The sequence below is a fragment of the Nerophis lumbriciformis genome, linkage group LG06 (genome assembly GCF_033978685.3).
Source record: "Nerophis lumbriciformis linkage group LG06, RoL_Nlum_v2.1, whole genome shotgun sequence".
Taxonomy (NCBI): domain Eukaryota; kingdom Metazoa; phylum Chordata; class Actinopteri; order Syngnathiformes; family Syngnathidae; genus Nerophis; species Nerophis lumbriciformis.
In genome coordinates, this window is record NC_084553.2 from 13249506 (window position 1) to 13263685 (window position 14180).

Consider the following 14180-nt stretch of genomic DNA (forward strand, 5'->3'; position numbering starts at 1 on the left):
ATGAATTAAATGCGCTGACAGTTTATTGCTCCTGCCAAATGAATTGCACTGAGTGGAGCGGATCACCACTCCAAGATGGCGGCCCCGCGTCTCGTCAGCACCGGTAGGCAGGAGCGCTCGATGCTGCGCCTACTTATAAGATGTCTATGGCAACATCGAGCAGGCAAATACATAATATTTCTGCATTTAACCACACTTACCCTTTTATTATTCCTTACGAAAAAACGATATGCTGGCATCCAAAGAAGACTAAACATAACAGTGCGCTTTCAAGCTTCTCTCCCTCGCTAGCTTAGCTTGTTAGCTGCTAACAAAGAGAAGCGGAAGTTAGCATCACATGCTAAGTGTTGTTATTGTTTGTGGACGGTATCGAATGATCGACTGTCTTCTGGCGCTGAAGGAGTATTTGTAGTGTTATCAAGAACGATGTCGGAGTACGAGGAGGAACTTTCTCGAACAAAAGAGGAGAAAAAGCGTCAACAAACGGACGCTGTTTTCAAGCCTCAAATGGAATCACGCAGACCAGGTTTGTTCTCTTATTAAGTCACGTGCTTTTAATAACTGTTTACTTTAAAGCTGCTTTATTTGTCACATTCCTTATAGCCCCGAAGGTCCATTTCATTCATGAAGATGCTTTGAATAATCAAGGGAAGGCAGTGGAGGTATAGAAGTGTTTTTTTCATATTCATAATTGTGACAACAACATGAGCATAAAGGTGGTAAGCCCCACAATTAAGATATGGAAAAGTAGTGGTGGAGAAGCGCAGAGACGGACAAAGTGAGTTACTTTGTGCATTTACAAAAAGAGAAGAGAGAGGGTAAGAATGTCAACAACAAAAGTGAAGGGAAAAGAGAGACCTGACGTATGACAGATTGTTTGGGAGACCAGGTCTGAGGTGGTTTTGGCCATCTAAGAAGGAGGGCTTGTGATATTGGTAGAGGGATGCTGGAGATATGGGTGAAGAGGGAGAATACCAAAGATGTTTGTTTCCTAAATGGGGTTTGAGAGGACATGCAGGTCATAGTCTTTGTTATATATACAGCCCTTAATCACAAGTGTCTCAAAGGGCTACACAAGCCACAACGACATCCTTGGCTCAGATCCCACATCAGGGCAAGAAAAAAACTCAACCCAATGGGATACAATGAGGAACCTTGAAGGGGACCCCTGGGCAACCGGTGCAATGGACGTCGAGTGGTTCTAGTTCATAGTGTAAGAGTCCAGTCCATAGTCGTGGGACCAGCGGGGGATCATCTTGAGTGGAGACAAGTCATCAGCGCAGAGACGTCATCAGCTGATGCACAGATGAGTGGTCCACCCCGGGTACCGACTTTGAACAGCTAGCGCATTATCTGTGGTCACCTAATCTGTGCCCCCCCCCCTGCACAGAAAACAGACGGCAGAACAACTGGTCTAAAAAGGGGTCTATTTAAAGGCTAGAGTATACAAATGAGTTTTAAGATGGGACTTAAAGGGGAACATTATCACCAGACCTATGTAAGCGTCAATATATACCTTGATGTTGCAGAAAAACGACCATATATTTTTTTAACCGATTTCCGAACTCTAAATGGGTTAATTTTGGCGAATTAAACGCCTTTCTAATATTCGCTCTCGGAGCGCACATCGGGAAGCAATCCGCCATTTTCTCAAACACCGAGTCAAATCAGCTCTGTTATTTTCCGTTTTTTTCGACTGTTTTCCGTACCTTGGAGACATCATGCCTCGTCGGTGTGTTGTCGGAGGGTGTAACAACACGAACAGGGACGGATTCAAGTTGCACCAGTGGCCCAAAGATGCGAAAGTGGCAAGAAATTGGACGTTTGTTCCGCACACTTTACCGACGAAAGCTATGCTACGACAGAGATGGCAAGAATGTGTGGATATCCTGCGACACTCAAAGCAGATGCATTTCCAACGATAAAGTCAAAGAAATCTGCCGCCAGACCCCCATTGAATCTGCCGGAATGTGTGAGCAATTCAGGGACAAAGGACCTCGGTAGCACGGCAAGCAATGGCGGCAGTTTGTTCCCGCAGACGAGCAAGCTGAACCCCCTGGATGTCTTGGCTCACACCGTCCCTTATGCCACCGAAGATGATCAAGAGAAGAATATCGACCCTAGCTTCCCTGGCCTGCTGACATGAGGGTATGTCTACAGAATATATTAATTAAAGAAAACTGGGCTGTCTGCACTCTCAAAGTGCATGTTGTTGCCAAATGTATTTCATATGCTGTAAACCTAGTTCATAGTTGTTAGTTTCCTTTAATGCCAAACAAACACATACCAATCGTTGGTTAGAAGGCGATCACCGAATTCATCCTCGTTTTCTCCCGTGTCGCTGGCTGTCGTGTCGTTTTCGTCGTTTTCGCTTGCATACGGTTCAAACCGATATGGCTCAATAGCTTCAGTTTCTTCTTCAATTTCGTTTTCGCTACCTGCCTCCACACTACAACCATCCGTTTCAATACATGCGTAATTTGTTGAATCGCTTAAACCGCTGAAATCCGAGTCTGAATCCGAGCTAATGTCGCTATAGCTTGCTGTTCTATGCGCCATGTTTGTTTGTGTTGGCATCACTATGTGACGTCACAGGAAAATGGACGGGTGTATATAACGATGGTTAAAATCAGGCACTTTGAAGCTTTTTTTTAGGGATATTGCGTGATGGGTAAAATTTTGAAAAAAACTTCGAAAAATAAAATAAGCCACTGGGAACTGATTTTTAATGGTTTTAACCCTTCTGAAATTGTGATAATGTTCCCCTATAAGAGGTTAATTTAAAGTTCGCTGCCACAGAGATTATGGCACCCACGCACCACCGCTCTCATGTACGCTCTTGCAGAAGCTGTGTGGACTCTATGTCCCAGTACTTAAAGTTCCAGGCAATCCATGATAACTTTTCAATGGTTACACTCGTTAAATGATTATTTGAAGCAATAGAATATAAATCAAGGTTTTTTTCCTAATCAAACTAATTGATAAATTGTTGCATGTGGGATGCCACTGGGTGCATTTCTTTTACAAATAGACACTCCATTTGGAAATACAGCAAAAAAAAACATGTGATGTATTACATTTATTACCTATGTAGTTAAGGAAATAACAACTTTATGTTTATAATATGTTGTTATGGCAATTCCTTAATTTTACTTTATGCAATCATGTGTCTTTGTGTCCTCCAGATTTCAGCGAGGAAGATTTCCCCCCCGAGCAGCACGAGTGGAGCTCTTGGGTGGAGCAGGAGGAGCCCCGCATTAAAGAGGAGGACGACGAGGAGGAGGAGCTTGTGCCAGCCCACATTAAAGAGGAAGAGGAGGAACACAACATTAGTCAGGAAGAAATGGAGGAGACAGACGTATTCAAGCTTCCAGTGATTTGTGTGATTGTGAAGAGTGAAGACGATGAAGGTCAGGGGTCACAGCTTGAGTCTAGTCAAAGCGAGGAGAGGATGGAGGCGGAGCTTCCATGCAGCAGCTCAAGATGCATGACAGGAGAAGCTGACTATGAAGGATCAGAAGCAGACAGCACCGTAGCTCCGCTATCCAAAAGGGATGACACGACGTCACCCACTCGTGACACTGATGATAAAGACTCTAAAGCGGACATGACGGGCCACACGTTCAGCTGTTCATTTTGTGGCAAAGGCTTCTCTCAAAAGGGCAATTTGATAACACACACAAGAACGCACACCGGAGACAAACCCTTCAGCTGCTCCGTTTGCGGCGAACATTTCACTCAAAAGGGCAATTTAATGAGACACAGAAGAAAGCACGTCGACGAGAAACCGTTTGCCTGCTCAGTTTGCGGCAAAAGATTCACCCAGAAAAGCAATTTGATCACGCACGAAAGAAAGCACAACGGCGAGAAACCATTTTCCTGCTCGGTTTGTGGCAAAAAGTTTTCCGTGAAGGGAAATTTGAACGCACACGCAAGAACGCACACTGGTGAGAAACCGTTCAGCTGCTCAGTTTGCGGGGAAAGGTTCTCTCAAAAAGGCAATTTGATGGCACACCAAAGGAAACACAACGGGGAAAAACCTTTTGCCTGCTCCTTTTGCAGTAAAATGTTTCCCGTAAAAGGGAATTTGTTAACACACATAAGAACGCACACCGGAGATAAACCGTTCTGTTGCTCATTCTGCGACAAAAGGTTCTCGTCAAAGGACAGTTTAAAAGCACACATAACGATACACACGGGAGAGAAACCGTTCTCTTGCTTAGTTTGCGGCAAAACCTTCCCTCTGAGGGGGAAGTTGATGAAGCACACGCGAACACACACCGGAGAGCAACCGTTTTCCTGCTCCTTTTGTGGTAAAAGATTCTCTGTGAAGCGAAGTTTGGAAGCGCACACGACAACTCACACCGGTGAGAAACCATTCAGCTGCAATGTGTGCGATAAAAGGTTCTCCTACAAGTACGACATCACCAGACACAAGTGCGCCGGCGAGAAGAGCAGCGCTACATAACGAGATATGACAATTCCTCGGGAAATTGTGCGTGAATGCAGTCGACGCTGACGCCGAACTGCAATGCTGTCAAACGACGAAAAAAAACGAAATGCAGATGAAATTGTTTACGCCAGCCTGCATCAAGTACCAAGTTATACGACTCTGAGGTGTACACCTGCTGAAGAGGTGATGTAATGCTAATGTTATCATGCTAACAATTGGCATATGTCAAGTGCTAATATGACTGAGAAAAACCGTTACAAAAAATGCCCAAACAGTTAGCATGCTAATGTTAAAATGCTAACATTTAGTTATTTGACTGAGGTGTATGGAGGGAAAAATGGCTAATATTAGCATTCTGACAATTGGAGTTAAATAGTTCTGAGATGTACAGTGGAAAAATTGGCTGAAAAAAGTTAGCATGCTAATTTTAGTATGCTAATGTGAGCATGCTAACAGCACGTGCCACGTACAAAGTTATTTATTCGTTGGCAAAATTGGCTAAAAAGGCTAGCTTGCTGATATTAGCATGCTAACATATTTAGCATATGTAACATTCCCTGGTGCTGATGTGTGTTTCTTCGATCAATACCAGAATGACGACGGTTACTGCAACATCACTGAATTATTTTCATATTCGTAGGTGGAATACCAATGATCTAATCCAGGGTCAAGTTGTTAGAAGTCACATTTCAACATTCATTCAAGTGTAAAAAGAGGTTAACCAATATTTATAATAAAATCAGTCAATGTGTACTCGTCCTTTTGTGACACACAACAAATGTTGAGAGTGTTATTGTCAGGTTCAAACACTGATGACATCTTTTAAACAAGACAAGAAGCAAAGAATCAAACAGAGACAGAATTCAATTTGGCTCAATATTGAGGAGAGTCGCCTGGACACTGTACCCTTGCACAATTTCCAGCACGCTCTGCCAAAAGATTGCACGCCTCCTTCTTTTATTTTTATTTTGTACCCTCCCCGACCACATGGCCACAGCTGCTTCCAAAGGACAAAGGTCGCGAACAGTTCACAGAAAGGGTCGTAAACAGTTCACAGAAAAGGTCAGTTCAAAAAGAGTTTGTGAAACAGTTCAAATAGAGGTCCATAAAACAGTTCAAAAAGAAGGTTAAAAAAGAAGTTGTCTGGAAATTGGGCAGATACTGCCTTCTCTCCGCTTTGAAGTCCATGTTGATTACCATACATGAGAGAAAACAGAAAACCCTTCATGTTGCTTTCCGCCTTACACAGTGGAGTTTTACGAGCCTTCTTCTTGGTAGGTTTCAAAGACAGCTTTTGTCTTCTTGCCAGGAACTCATTTCCACACAAAGTATTGTGATAATTTAGATAGAATTATTCTGACAGTTATGTTTTGCATAAGGAGCGCTTTAGGCGGTCGCGAGTCAATCGTAGACAAAGGGATCTTATTTCTTTAGTTGGTGTGGTTTTCTGCACCTCTGGGAACATGCAACAACTACATGAGAGAGACTACATACATGGCTAGAGATAACACAACACGTCTTTGCACTGACATATTATTACAAGTAATTTAGGAGTGTCATTAACTGCTGATTATTTTCTATGAATATTAAATGGAGGACCGTTGTTGTTGACTGTGCCCCGTGAAAAGATAGCATTGACTGCTGTAGAGAAAACTTGAGAGCAAGGGCTGCAGCTATCGGTGATTTTAGTAATCAAGTAATTTATCCATTTTGATAGATTAATCGAGTAATCAGATAAAACACACTTCATAGCAGTTGAAATAAACAAAGATTGTTCTACTTGCCATGACCTTCATTACCTCATATTTACCTTGTTTTACCTTATATATTTCTATTTATCCTCTTTTGGCTTTTATGTACCTTCTACATCTGCTTTTGGCTTCTATTTACCTTTTTTTATTCTTATTTTACCTTTTATTTACCTTAGATTTACTCTTTACCTTCTTTGACCATATTTTACCTTCTATTTAACTTGTTTTACCTTTAATTTACCTTCTACTTACATTTTCTACCTTCTTTTACCTTTTTGCTTAACTTCTTTTACCTTCTAATTACCTTTTATTTACCTTATTTTACCTTTGCTTTACCCTTTACCTGCTTTTAGCTTTTATTTACCTTCTTTTACAGTTGATTTACCTTTGATTTACCTTTTACCTTCTACCAGCTTTACCTTCTATTCAACTTGTTTTACTTTTTATTTACTTCCTAATTATCTTATTTCTGCTTTTATTTACCTTCTATTTACCAATTGTATCTTCTTTTACACTTTTTTCCCTCTTTTTTATCTTCTTCTACCTTCTAATTGCCTTCTATTTACCTTCCATTTGCTATTTACTTTTTTACCATTCTTTGCCTTCTTTTACCTTTTATTACCTTCCATTTACCCTTTATTTTACCTATTTACCTTCAATTGTATCAAGTATAAATGAAAACAAAGCGTGCAAACAATTTAATCAATTAACCATTCAAGCTATTTACCTTCTTTTACATTTTATTTACCTTCTATTTACCTTCCATTTACGGTCTTTTACCTTTTATTTAGCCTTTACCTTGTATTGAACTTGTTTTACTTTTTATTTACTTCCCAATTATCTTATTTCTGCTTTTATTTACCTTCTATTTACTAATTGTATCTCCTTTTACCTTTTTTTACCCTCTTTTATCATCAATCGTTTACCTTCTAATTGCCTTCTAAGTACCTTATATTTACCTTTGAGTTACCTTCCATTTAATATTTCCCTTTTTGCCTTCTTTTACCTTTTATTACCTTCTATTTACCTTCTATTGTATCAAGTATAAATGAAAACAAGGCGTGCAAACAATTTAATCAATTGACCATTCCAGCTATTTACCTTCTTTTACCTTTTATTTACCTTCCATTTACGTTCTTTTACCTTTTATTTACCCTTTACTTGTATTCAACTTGTTTTACTTTTTATTCACTTCCCAATTATCTTATTTCTGCTTTTATTTACCTTCTATTTACCAATTGTATCTCCTTTTACCTTTTTTACCCTCTTTTACCATCAATCTGTTACCTTCTAATTGCCTTCTAAGTACCTTATATTTACCTTTGAGTTACCTTCCATTTACTATTTACTTTTTTGCCATCCTTTGCCTTCTTTTACCTTTTATTACCTTCCATTTACCTATTTACCTTCAATTGTATCAAGTATAAATGAAAACAAGGCGTGCAAACAATTTAATCAATTGACCATTCAAGCTATTTACCTTCTTTTACATTTTATTTACCTTCTATTTACCTTCCATTTACGTTCTTTTACCTTTTATTCACCCTTTACTTGTATTCAACTTGTTTTACTTTTTATTTACTTCCCAATTATCTTACTTCTGCTTTTATTTTCCTTCTAATTACCAATTGTATCTTCTTTTACCTTTTTTACCCTCTTTTTTTATCTTCTTCTACCTTCTAATTGCCTTCAATTTACCTTCTATTTACCTTCCATTTACTATCTACTTTTTTTACCATCCTGTGCCTTCTTTTACCTTTTATTACCTTCCATTTACCCTTTATTTGACCTATTCACCTTCAATTGTATCAATTATAAAAGAAAACAAAGCGTGCAAACAATTTAATCAATTGACCATTCAAGCTATTTACCTTCTTTTACATTTTATTTACCTTCTATTAACCCTACATTTACGTTCTTTTACCTTTTATTTACCCATTACCTTGTACTCAGAATCAGAAATATACTTTATTAACTTTTACCTTTTTTACCCTCTTTTACCATCAATGTATCTTCTTTTTCCTTCTAATTGCCTTCTATTTACCTTTGATTTACCTTCCATTTTACTATTTACTTTTTTGCCATCCTTTGCCTTCTTTGTGAAGTGAGGTGAAGTGAATTATATTTTATATAGCGCTTTTCTCTAGTGACTAGTTTCTCTTTTACCTTTTATTACCTTCCATTTACCTATTTTCCTTCAATTGTATCAATTATAGATTAAAAAACAAAGCGTGCAAACAATTTAACCGATTGACCATTCAATCTATTTACCTACTTTGACATTTTATTTACCTTCCATTTCCGTTCTTTTACATTGTATTTATATTTTCTTATCTTTTAGCTTCTATTTACTTTACATTCATCTCCATTTGGCTTCTATTTGCCTTGTTTACCATTTTTTACCTTCTATTTACATTATTTTATATTTCTGTTTACTTGTATTTACCTTATTTTACCTTTTATCTACCTTCAGATTACCCTTTGCCTTATTTTACATTTTGTGAAACTTGTTTTACCTTATTTTATGGGTTTTTTATTTTATTAGTTACAGTTATTATACGATTAGAACATAGAATAGAATATATATCAAAGCTTTTTATGATCCGTTTAGCGAATCGAGCAGTGAGAAACATCAGGAAGCGACGAAGTATTTTGTCCCAATAGAGTTGCCGTAGCACATCCGCCGAATCAAGCCTTAAAGAAGGTAGACCCATCATTCGTATTTCTTTACAATTTTATCATTATGCCCTTTTACTGTTAATCTTTTATTAGGTACACTTTGATGCGCTAACACGGATATGACGTCACAGTGGATTACAGCCTCGTCTCGGTGCGTTTAGTGGCTTCTCGATCTAGCTTACCTTGCTAGCTGCTAACAAAGACAGGGCGGAAGTTAGCATCACATGCTAACAGTGTTGTTTTTGTGTATTTGTTGCGTTCGTGAAGGCGCAACTAACTGCAGATGTTGAAGAAATATTTGTAGTGTTTGGAAGAAAAAAACGACAGCCGAGAAGGAGGAGGACCTTTCTCGAACAAAAGAGGAGACCAAGTGTTGTTTTCAAGCCTCAAATGGACTCACAAAGAGGTTTGTTTTTTTCCTCCTCTCACATGTTTCATAACTTTATCACTAACACGCGTTTCTTACATAAATATTTCTCAAACTTTTTTTTTTTATTAAAGTACCACCTCAGAAAAACACTTCTCCAAGTACCGCCATAACAACCAACATAAAAAAAACAGTAGTGTAGTAGGCCTAAGTATTCATTAAAACAAAGTGGAGGTTTTATTTAACAAGTATATTTAATGTTTTTGGCTACTGTAATATTACTCACAATGCACAAGCATCACTAAGTACATATTTACAGACTTCTTTGGCCTACCACTAAATGTACAACCACAGTTTGAGAATCACTGGTCTACAAACCCCAAACCCAGTAAGGTTGGTACGTTGTGTAAATGGTAAATAAAAACAAAATACAATGATTTACAAATCCTTTTCAACTTATACTCAATTGAATAGACTGCAAAGACAAGATACTTAACGTTTAAACTGGAACACTTTGTTATTTTGTGCAAATATTAACTCATTTGGAATTGGATGCCTGCAGCATGTTTCAAAAAAGCTGGCACAAGTGGCAAAAAAGACGGAGAAAGTTGAGGAATGCTCATCAAACACCTATTTGGAACATCCCCCAGGTGAACAGGCTAATTGGGAACAGGTGGGGGCCATGATTGGGTATAAAAGCAGCTTCCATGAAATGCTCAGCCATTCACAAACAAGGATGGGGCGAGGGTCACCATTTTGTGAGCAAATTGTCGAACAGTTTAAGAATAACATTTCTCAATAAGCTATTGCAAGGATTTTAGGGATTTCGCCATCTACGGTCCGTAATATCATCAAAAGGTTCAGAGAATCTGGAGAACTCACTGCACGTAACATTGAATGCCCATGACCTTGGATCCCTCAGTGTGTAAAGGATATCACCACATGGGCTCTGGAACACTTCAGAAAACCACTATCAGTATCTACAGTTGGTCGCTACATCTGTAAGTGCAAGTTAAAACTCTACTATGCAAAGCGAAAGCCATTTATCAACAACACCCAGAAACGCCGCCGGCTTTGCTGGGCCCGAGCTCATCTAAGATGGACTGATGCAAAGTGGAAAAGTGTTCTGTGGTCTGACGAGTCCACATTTCAAATTGTTTTTGGAAACTGTGGACGTCGTGTCCTCCGGACCAAAGAGGAAAAGAACCATCCGGGTTGCTTTAGGCGCAAAGTGTAAAAGGCAGCATCTGTGATGGTATGGGGGTGTATTAGTGCCCAAGACATGGGTAACTTACACATCTGTGAAGGCACCATTAATGCTGAAAGGTACATACAGGTTTTGGAGCAACATATGTTGCCATCCAAGCAACGTTATCGTGGACGCCCCTGCTTATTTCAGCAAGACAATGCCAAGCCACGTGTTACAACAGCGTGGCTTCGTAGTAAAAGAGTGCGGGTACTAGACTAGCCTGCCTGTATTCCAGACCTGTCTCCTACTGTAAATGTGTGGCGCATTATGAAGCCTAAAATACCACAACGGAGACCCCGGACTGTTGAACAACTTAAGCTGTACATCAAGCAAGAATGGGAAATAATTCCACCTGAAAAGCTTCCAAAATTGGTCTCCTCAGTTCCCAAATGTTTACTGAGTGTTGTTAAAAGGAAAGGCCATGTAACATAGTGGTAAAAATGCCCCTGTGACAACTTTGTTGCAATGTGTTGCTGCCATTAAATTCTAAGGTAATGATTATTTGCAAAAATAAATTAAGTTTCTCAGTTCGAACATTAAATATCTTGTCTTTGCAGTCTATTCAATTGAATATAAGTTGAAAAGGATTTGCAAATCATTGTATTCTGTTTTATTTACGAATTACACACAATGTGCCAACTTCACTGGTTTCGGGTTTTGTAGTTCACTTGATATTTTCTCCCTTAAAATGTCTGTTTTATTCATCACATCAAGAATTGTTATAGTTGCTCTGTGCTCATGGGTCCTGTAGACCTCAGTGACCGGCACAAGTGGACCTCCGGGGTGGAGCAGTGGGAGCCACGGTCCCCCCACATTAAAGAAGAGGAGGAGGAGCAAGTGTGGACTCCAGAAGATGCTGACATCAGCACGTTTCCAGTGATTCATGTGATTGTGAAGAGTGAGGATGATGACGATGAAGCTCAATGGTCTCAGCTTGATGATGACTGCCGTCAAAGTGAGGAGACGAGAAGATTAGAAGCAGCTCCGCTGTCAGATAGCGACGACACGACGTCACGCTCCCCTGAGACTGACTATGAAGACGCTGACGTGACGTGTCACACTGACAACAAACATTTCAAATGCTCCCAATGTGACAAAACTTTTATTTACAAGTCCGATTTGACAACGCACATGAGGGTCCACACCGGGGAAAAACCATTTAGCTGTCCATTTTGCGCTAAAAGATTCTCACAAAAAGGCACTTTGACAATACACACAAGAACACACACAGGAGAGAAACCATTTTCATGTGCAGTCTGCGACACGAGTTTTATTGACCGTTCAGCATTGGTCAAACACACGCGGACGCACACCGGCGAGAAAAGCTTTGCATGTTCAGTTTGCGGGGAAAGATTTTCCCGAAAGGTGAATTTGACCGAACACACCAGAACGCACACCGGCGAGAAACCGTTCACCTGCACCGTCTGCGGTAAAGGATTCTCCAAAAAGGTGAATTTGAAGTCGCACACAAGAACACACACCGGTGAAAAGCCATTTTCATGCTCGGTCTGCAGCACAAGGTTCAGATTTCAGTCCTCATTGATACCACACATGAGAACACACACTGCCGATAGTTCTTTTCCGTGCTCAGTCTGTGGTCAAATCTTCATTAGAAAGATGAGTTTAATAGAACACACGAGGACTCACACAGGAGAAAAGCCGTTTTCCTGTTCGGTCTGCAACATGCCGTTTAGGTGTCAGTCCACAGTGGTGAAACACATGAGGACGCATACTGGCGAGAAACCTTTTTCCTGCTCAGTCTGCAACAAAAGTTTTAGCCTTCATCCTTCATTGTTCAGACATATGAGAACGCACACCGGAGAGAAACCTTTCGGTTGCGGTGTGTGCTGTGAGAAGTTCTGTTACAAGTATCAACTAAGCAAACACAAATGTGCCGGTGAGAGCAGTATAGTAATCAAACACATTTGAATAAATACATTTAGATTTTATTTTTAAACATTTTAAAACAACACACGTGCACCGGAAAACAATCATAAGTACTTAAAGTAAGTAGACTTTGTTTGCCATGTATTAATTATGACGTAAACTTAGACTTAGACAAACAGGGGAAATTGTTCCACACAGTAGCTCAGTTTCAAAGGATGGAAAGGATAATGCAGATATTAAGTAGACTAAAAATAGATAGATAGATAGATAGCTAGCTAGTACTTTATTGATTCCTTCAGGAGAGTTCCCTCAGGAAAATTAAAATTCCAGCAGCAGTGTACAGAATTGAGATCGAATTTAAAAAGTAAATAATGGGGGAATAAATGGAAAAAAAAAAAAGGAAAAATATTACAATAAAAATAAAAAGCAACAATGAGAACAAAAATAAAACAGTAAAATAAGAATATAAAAAGAGAAACTAGGCAGTAGTGACCTTGTTATGAAAAAATATTCATAACATGTATGAAAAAATATTCATAACATGGTCAGTACTGCCTAGTTTATCTTGTTATATTCTTATTTTACTGTTTTATTTTTGTTCTCATTGTTGCTTTTATTATTTTTATTCTTATTGTAATATTTTTCTATTTTGTGTCCATTTATTCCCCCATTATTTACTTCGTACCATTACAAATGTACCATAGTAGCAATATAAATATAACATATGTAATATTTACATATATACAATATATAAGAAATCCCAATTACCATGTACAATATTACATTATATGTAACAGCTGGGGCTTCACGGTGGCAGAGGGGTTAGTGCATCTGCCTCACAATACGAAGGTCCTGAGTAGTCTTGGGTTCAATCCCGGGCTCGGGATCTTTCTGTGTGGAGTTTGCATGTTCTCCCCGCGACTGCGTGGGTTCCCTCCGGGTACTCCGGCTTCCTCCCACCTCCAAAGACATGCACCTGGGGATAAATTGATTGGCAACACTAAATTGGCCCTAGTGTGTGGATGTGAGTGTGAATGTTGTCTGTCTATCTGTGTTGGCCCTGCGATGAGGTGGCGACTTGTCCAGGGTGTACCCCGCCTTCCGCCCGATTGTAGCTGAGATAGGCTCCAGCGCCCCCCGCGACCCCAAAGGGAATAAGCGGTAGAAAATGGATGGATGTAACAGCTGCAGCAAAAAAAAAAAAATTTACAAAAGGGCAGCATAAAATAGAGAGTAGATCCAGCAGAAAATGTACATTATAAACAACGAGATGTAGCCAACATAGAAGTGGCCAGGTAATAGACAGATATCATCTATTTCTGTATGGCGAGTGATCATACAGCTGGATGGAGTGCGGAATAAAAGAGTTCTTGAATGGAACACTGTGGGGACAAAGCTGAAGGAGCCTGTTGGAGTATGAGGGCAATTGTCCCTCTATTGTCTGGTGGAGTGGAGTGGGTGGGCAGGATTGTCCATTATGGCAAGCAGTTTGTCCAGGGTCCTCCTGTCCCTCACTGACACAAACGCATCTAACTAGTTTGGCCTGCTTTCCGGATCAGTTTGTCAATCCGGTTTAAGTCCCTTTTGCTGGTGCTGCTCCCCCAACAAACCACTGCAAAGTACAGGGCACTGGCCACAACAGACTGGGAAAAAAAATCTCCCAACAGCTTGCTGCACACATAAGGACCGAAGCTTCCCCAGGAAAAACAGTCTGTTCATGCCCTTCTTGTAAACAGCTTTGCTGTTTACAAGAAGTCCAGTCTGCTGTAAAATGCGGTTAAATGTCCTTTTTTT

At 39.7% G+C, this 14180-nt stretch overlaps 2 protein-coding genes across 2 annotated transcripts in view; both read left to right on the plus strand.

The window, feature by feature from the left end:
* The window catches only part of LOC133608483 (uncharacterized), a 265786-nt gene extending 259612 nt beyond the window's left edge, over positions 1–6174 (plus strand). The window contains exon 3 of the transcript XR_012050508.1: positions 5254–6174. The gene's annotated coding sequence lies outside the window, so the exon portion shown is untranslated. The remainder of the gene's footprint in view (positions 1–5253) is intronic.
* On the plus strand, positions 266–12658 carry LOC133608481 (uncharacterized). The gene is made up of 3 exons (XM_072913401.1): positions 266–526; positions 3186–4437; positions 11636–12658. The coding sequence occupies exons 1-3, from the start codon at positions 427–429 to the stop codon at positions 12426–12428; spliced, it is 2145 nt and encodes a 714-aa protein (XP_072769502.1). The 5' UTR covers positions 266–426; the 3' UTR covers positions 12429–12658.
* Positions 12659–14180: the final 1522 nt, after the last annotated feature.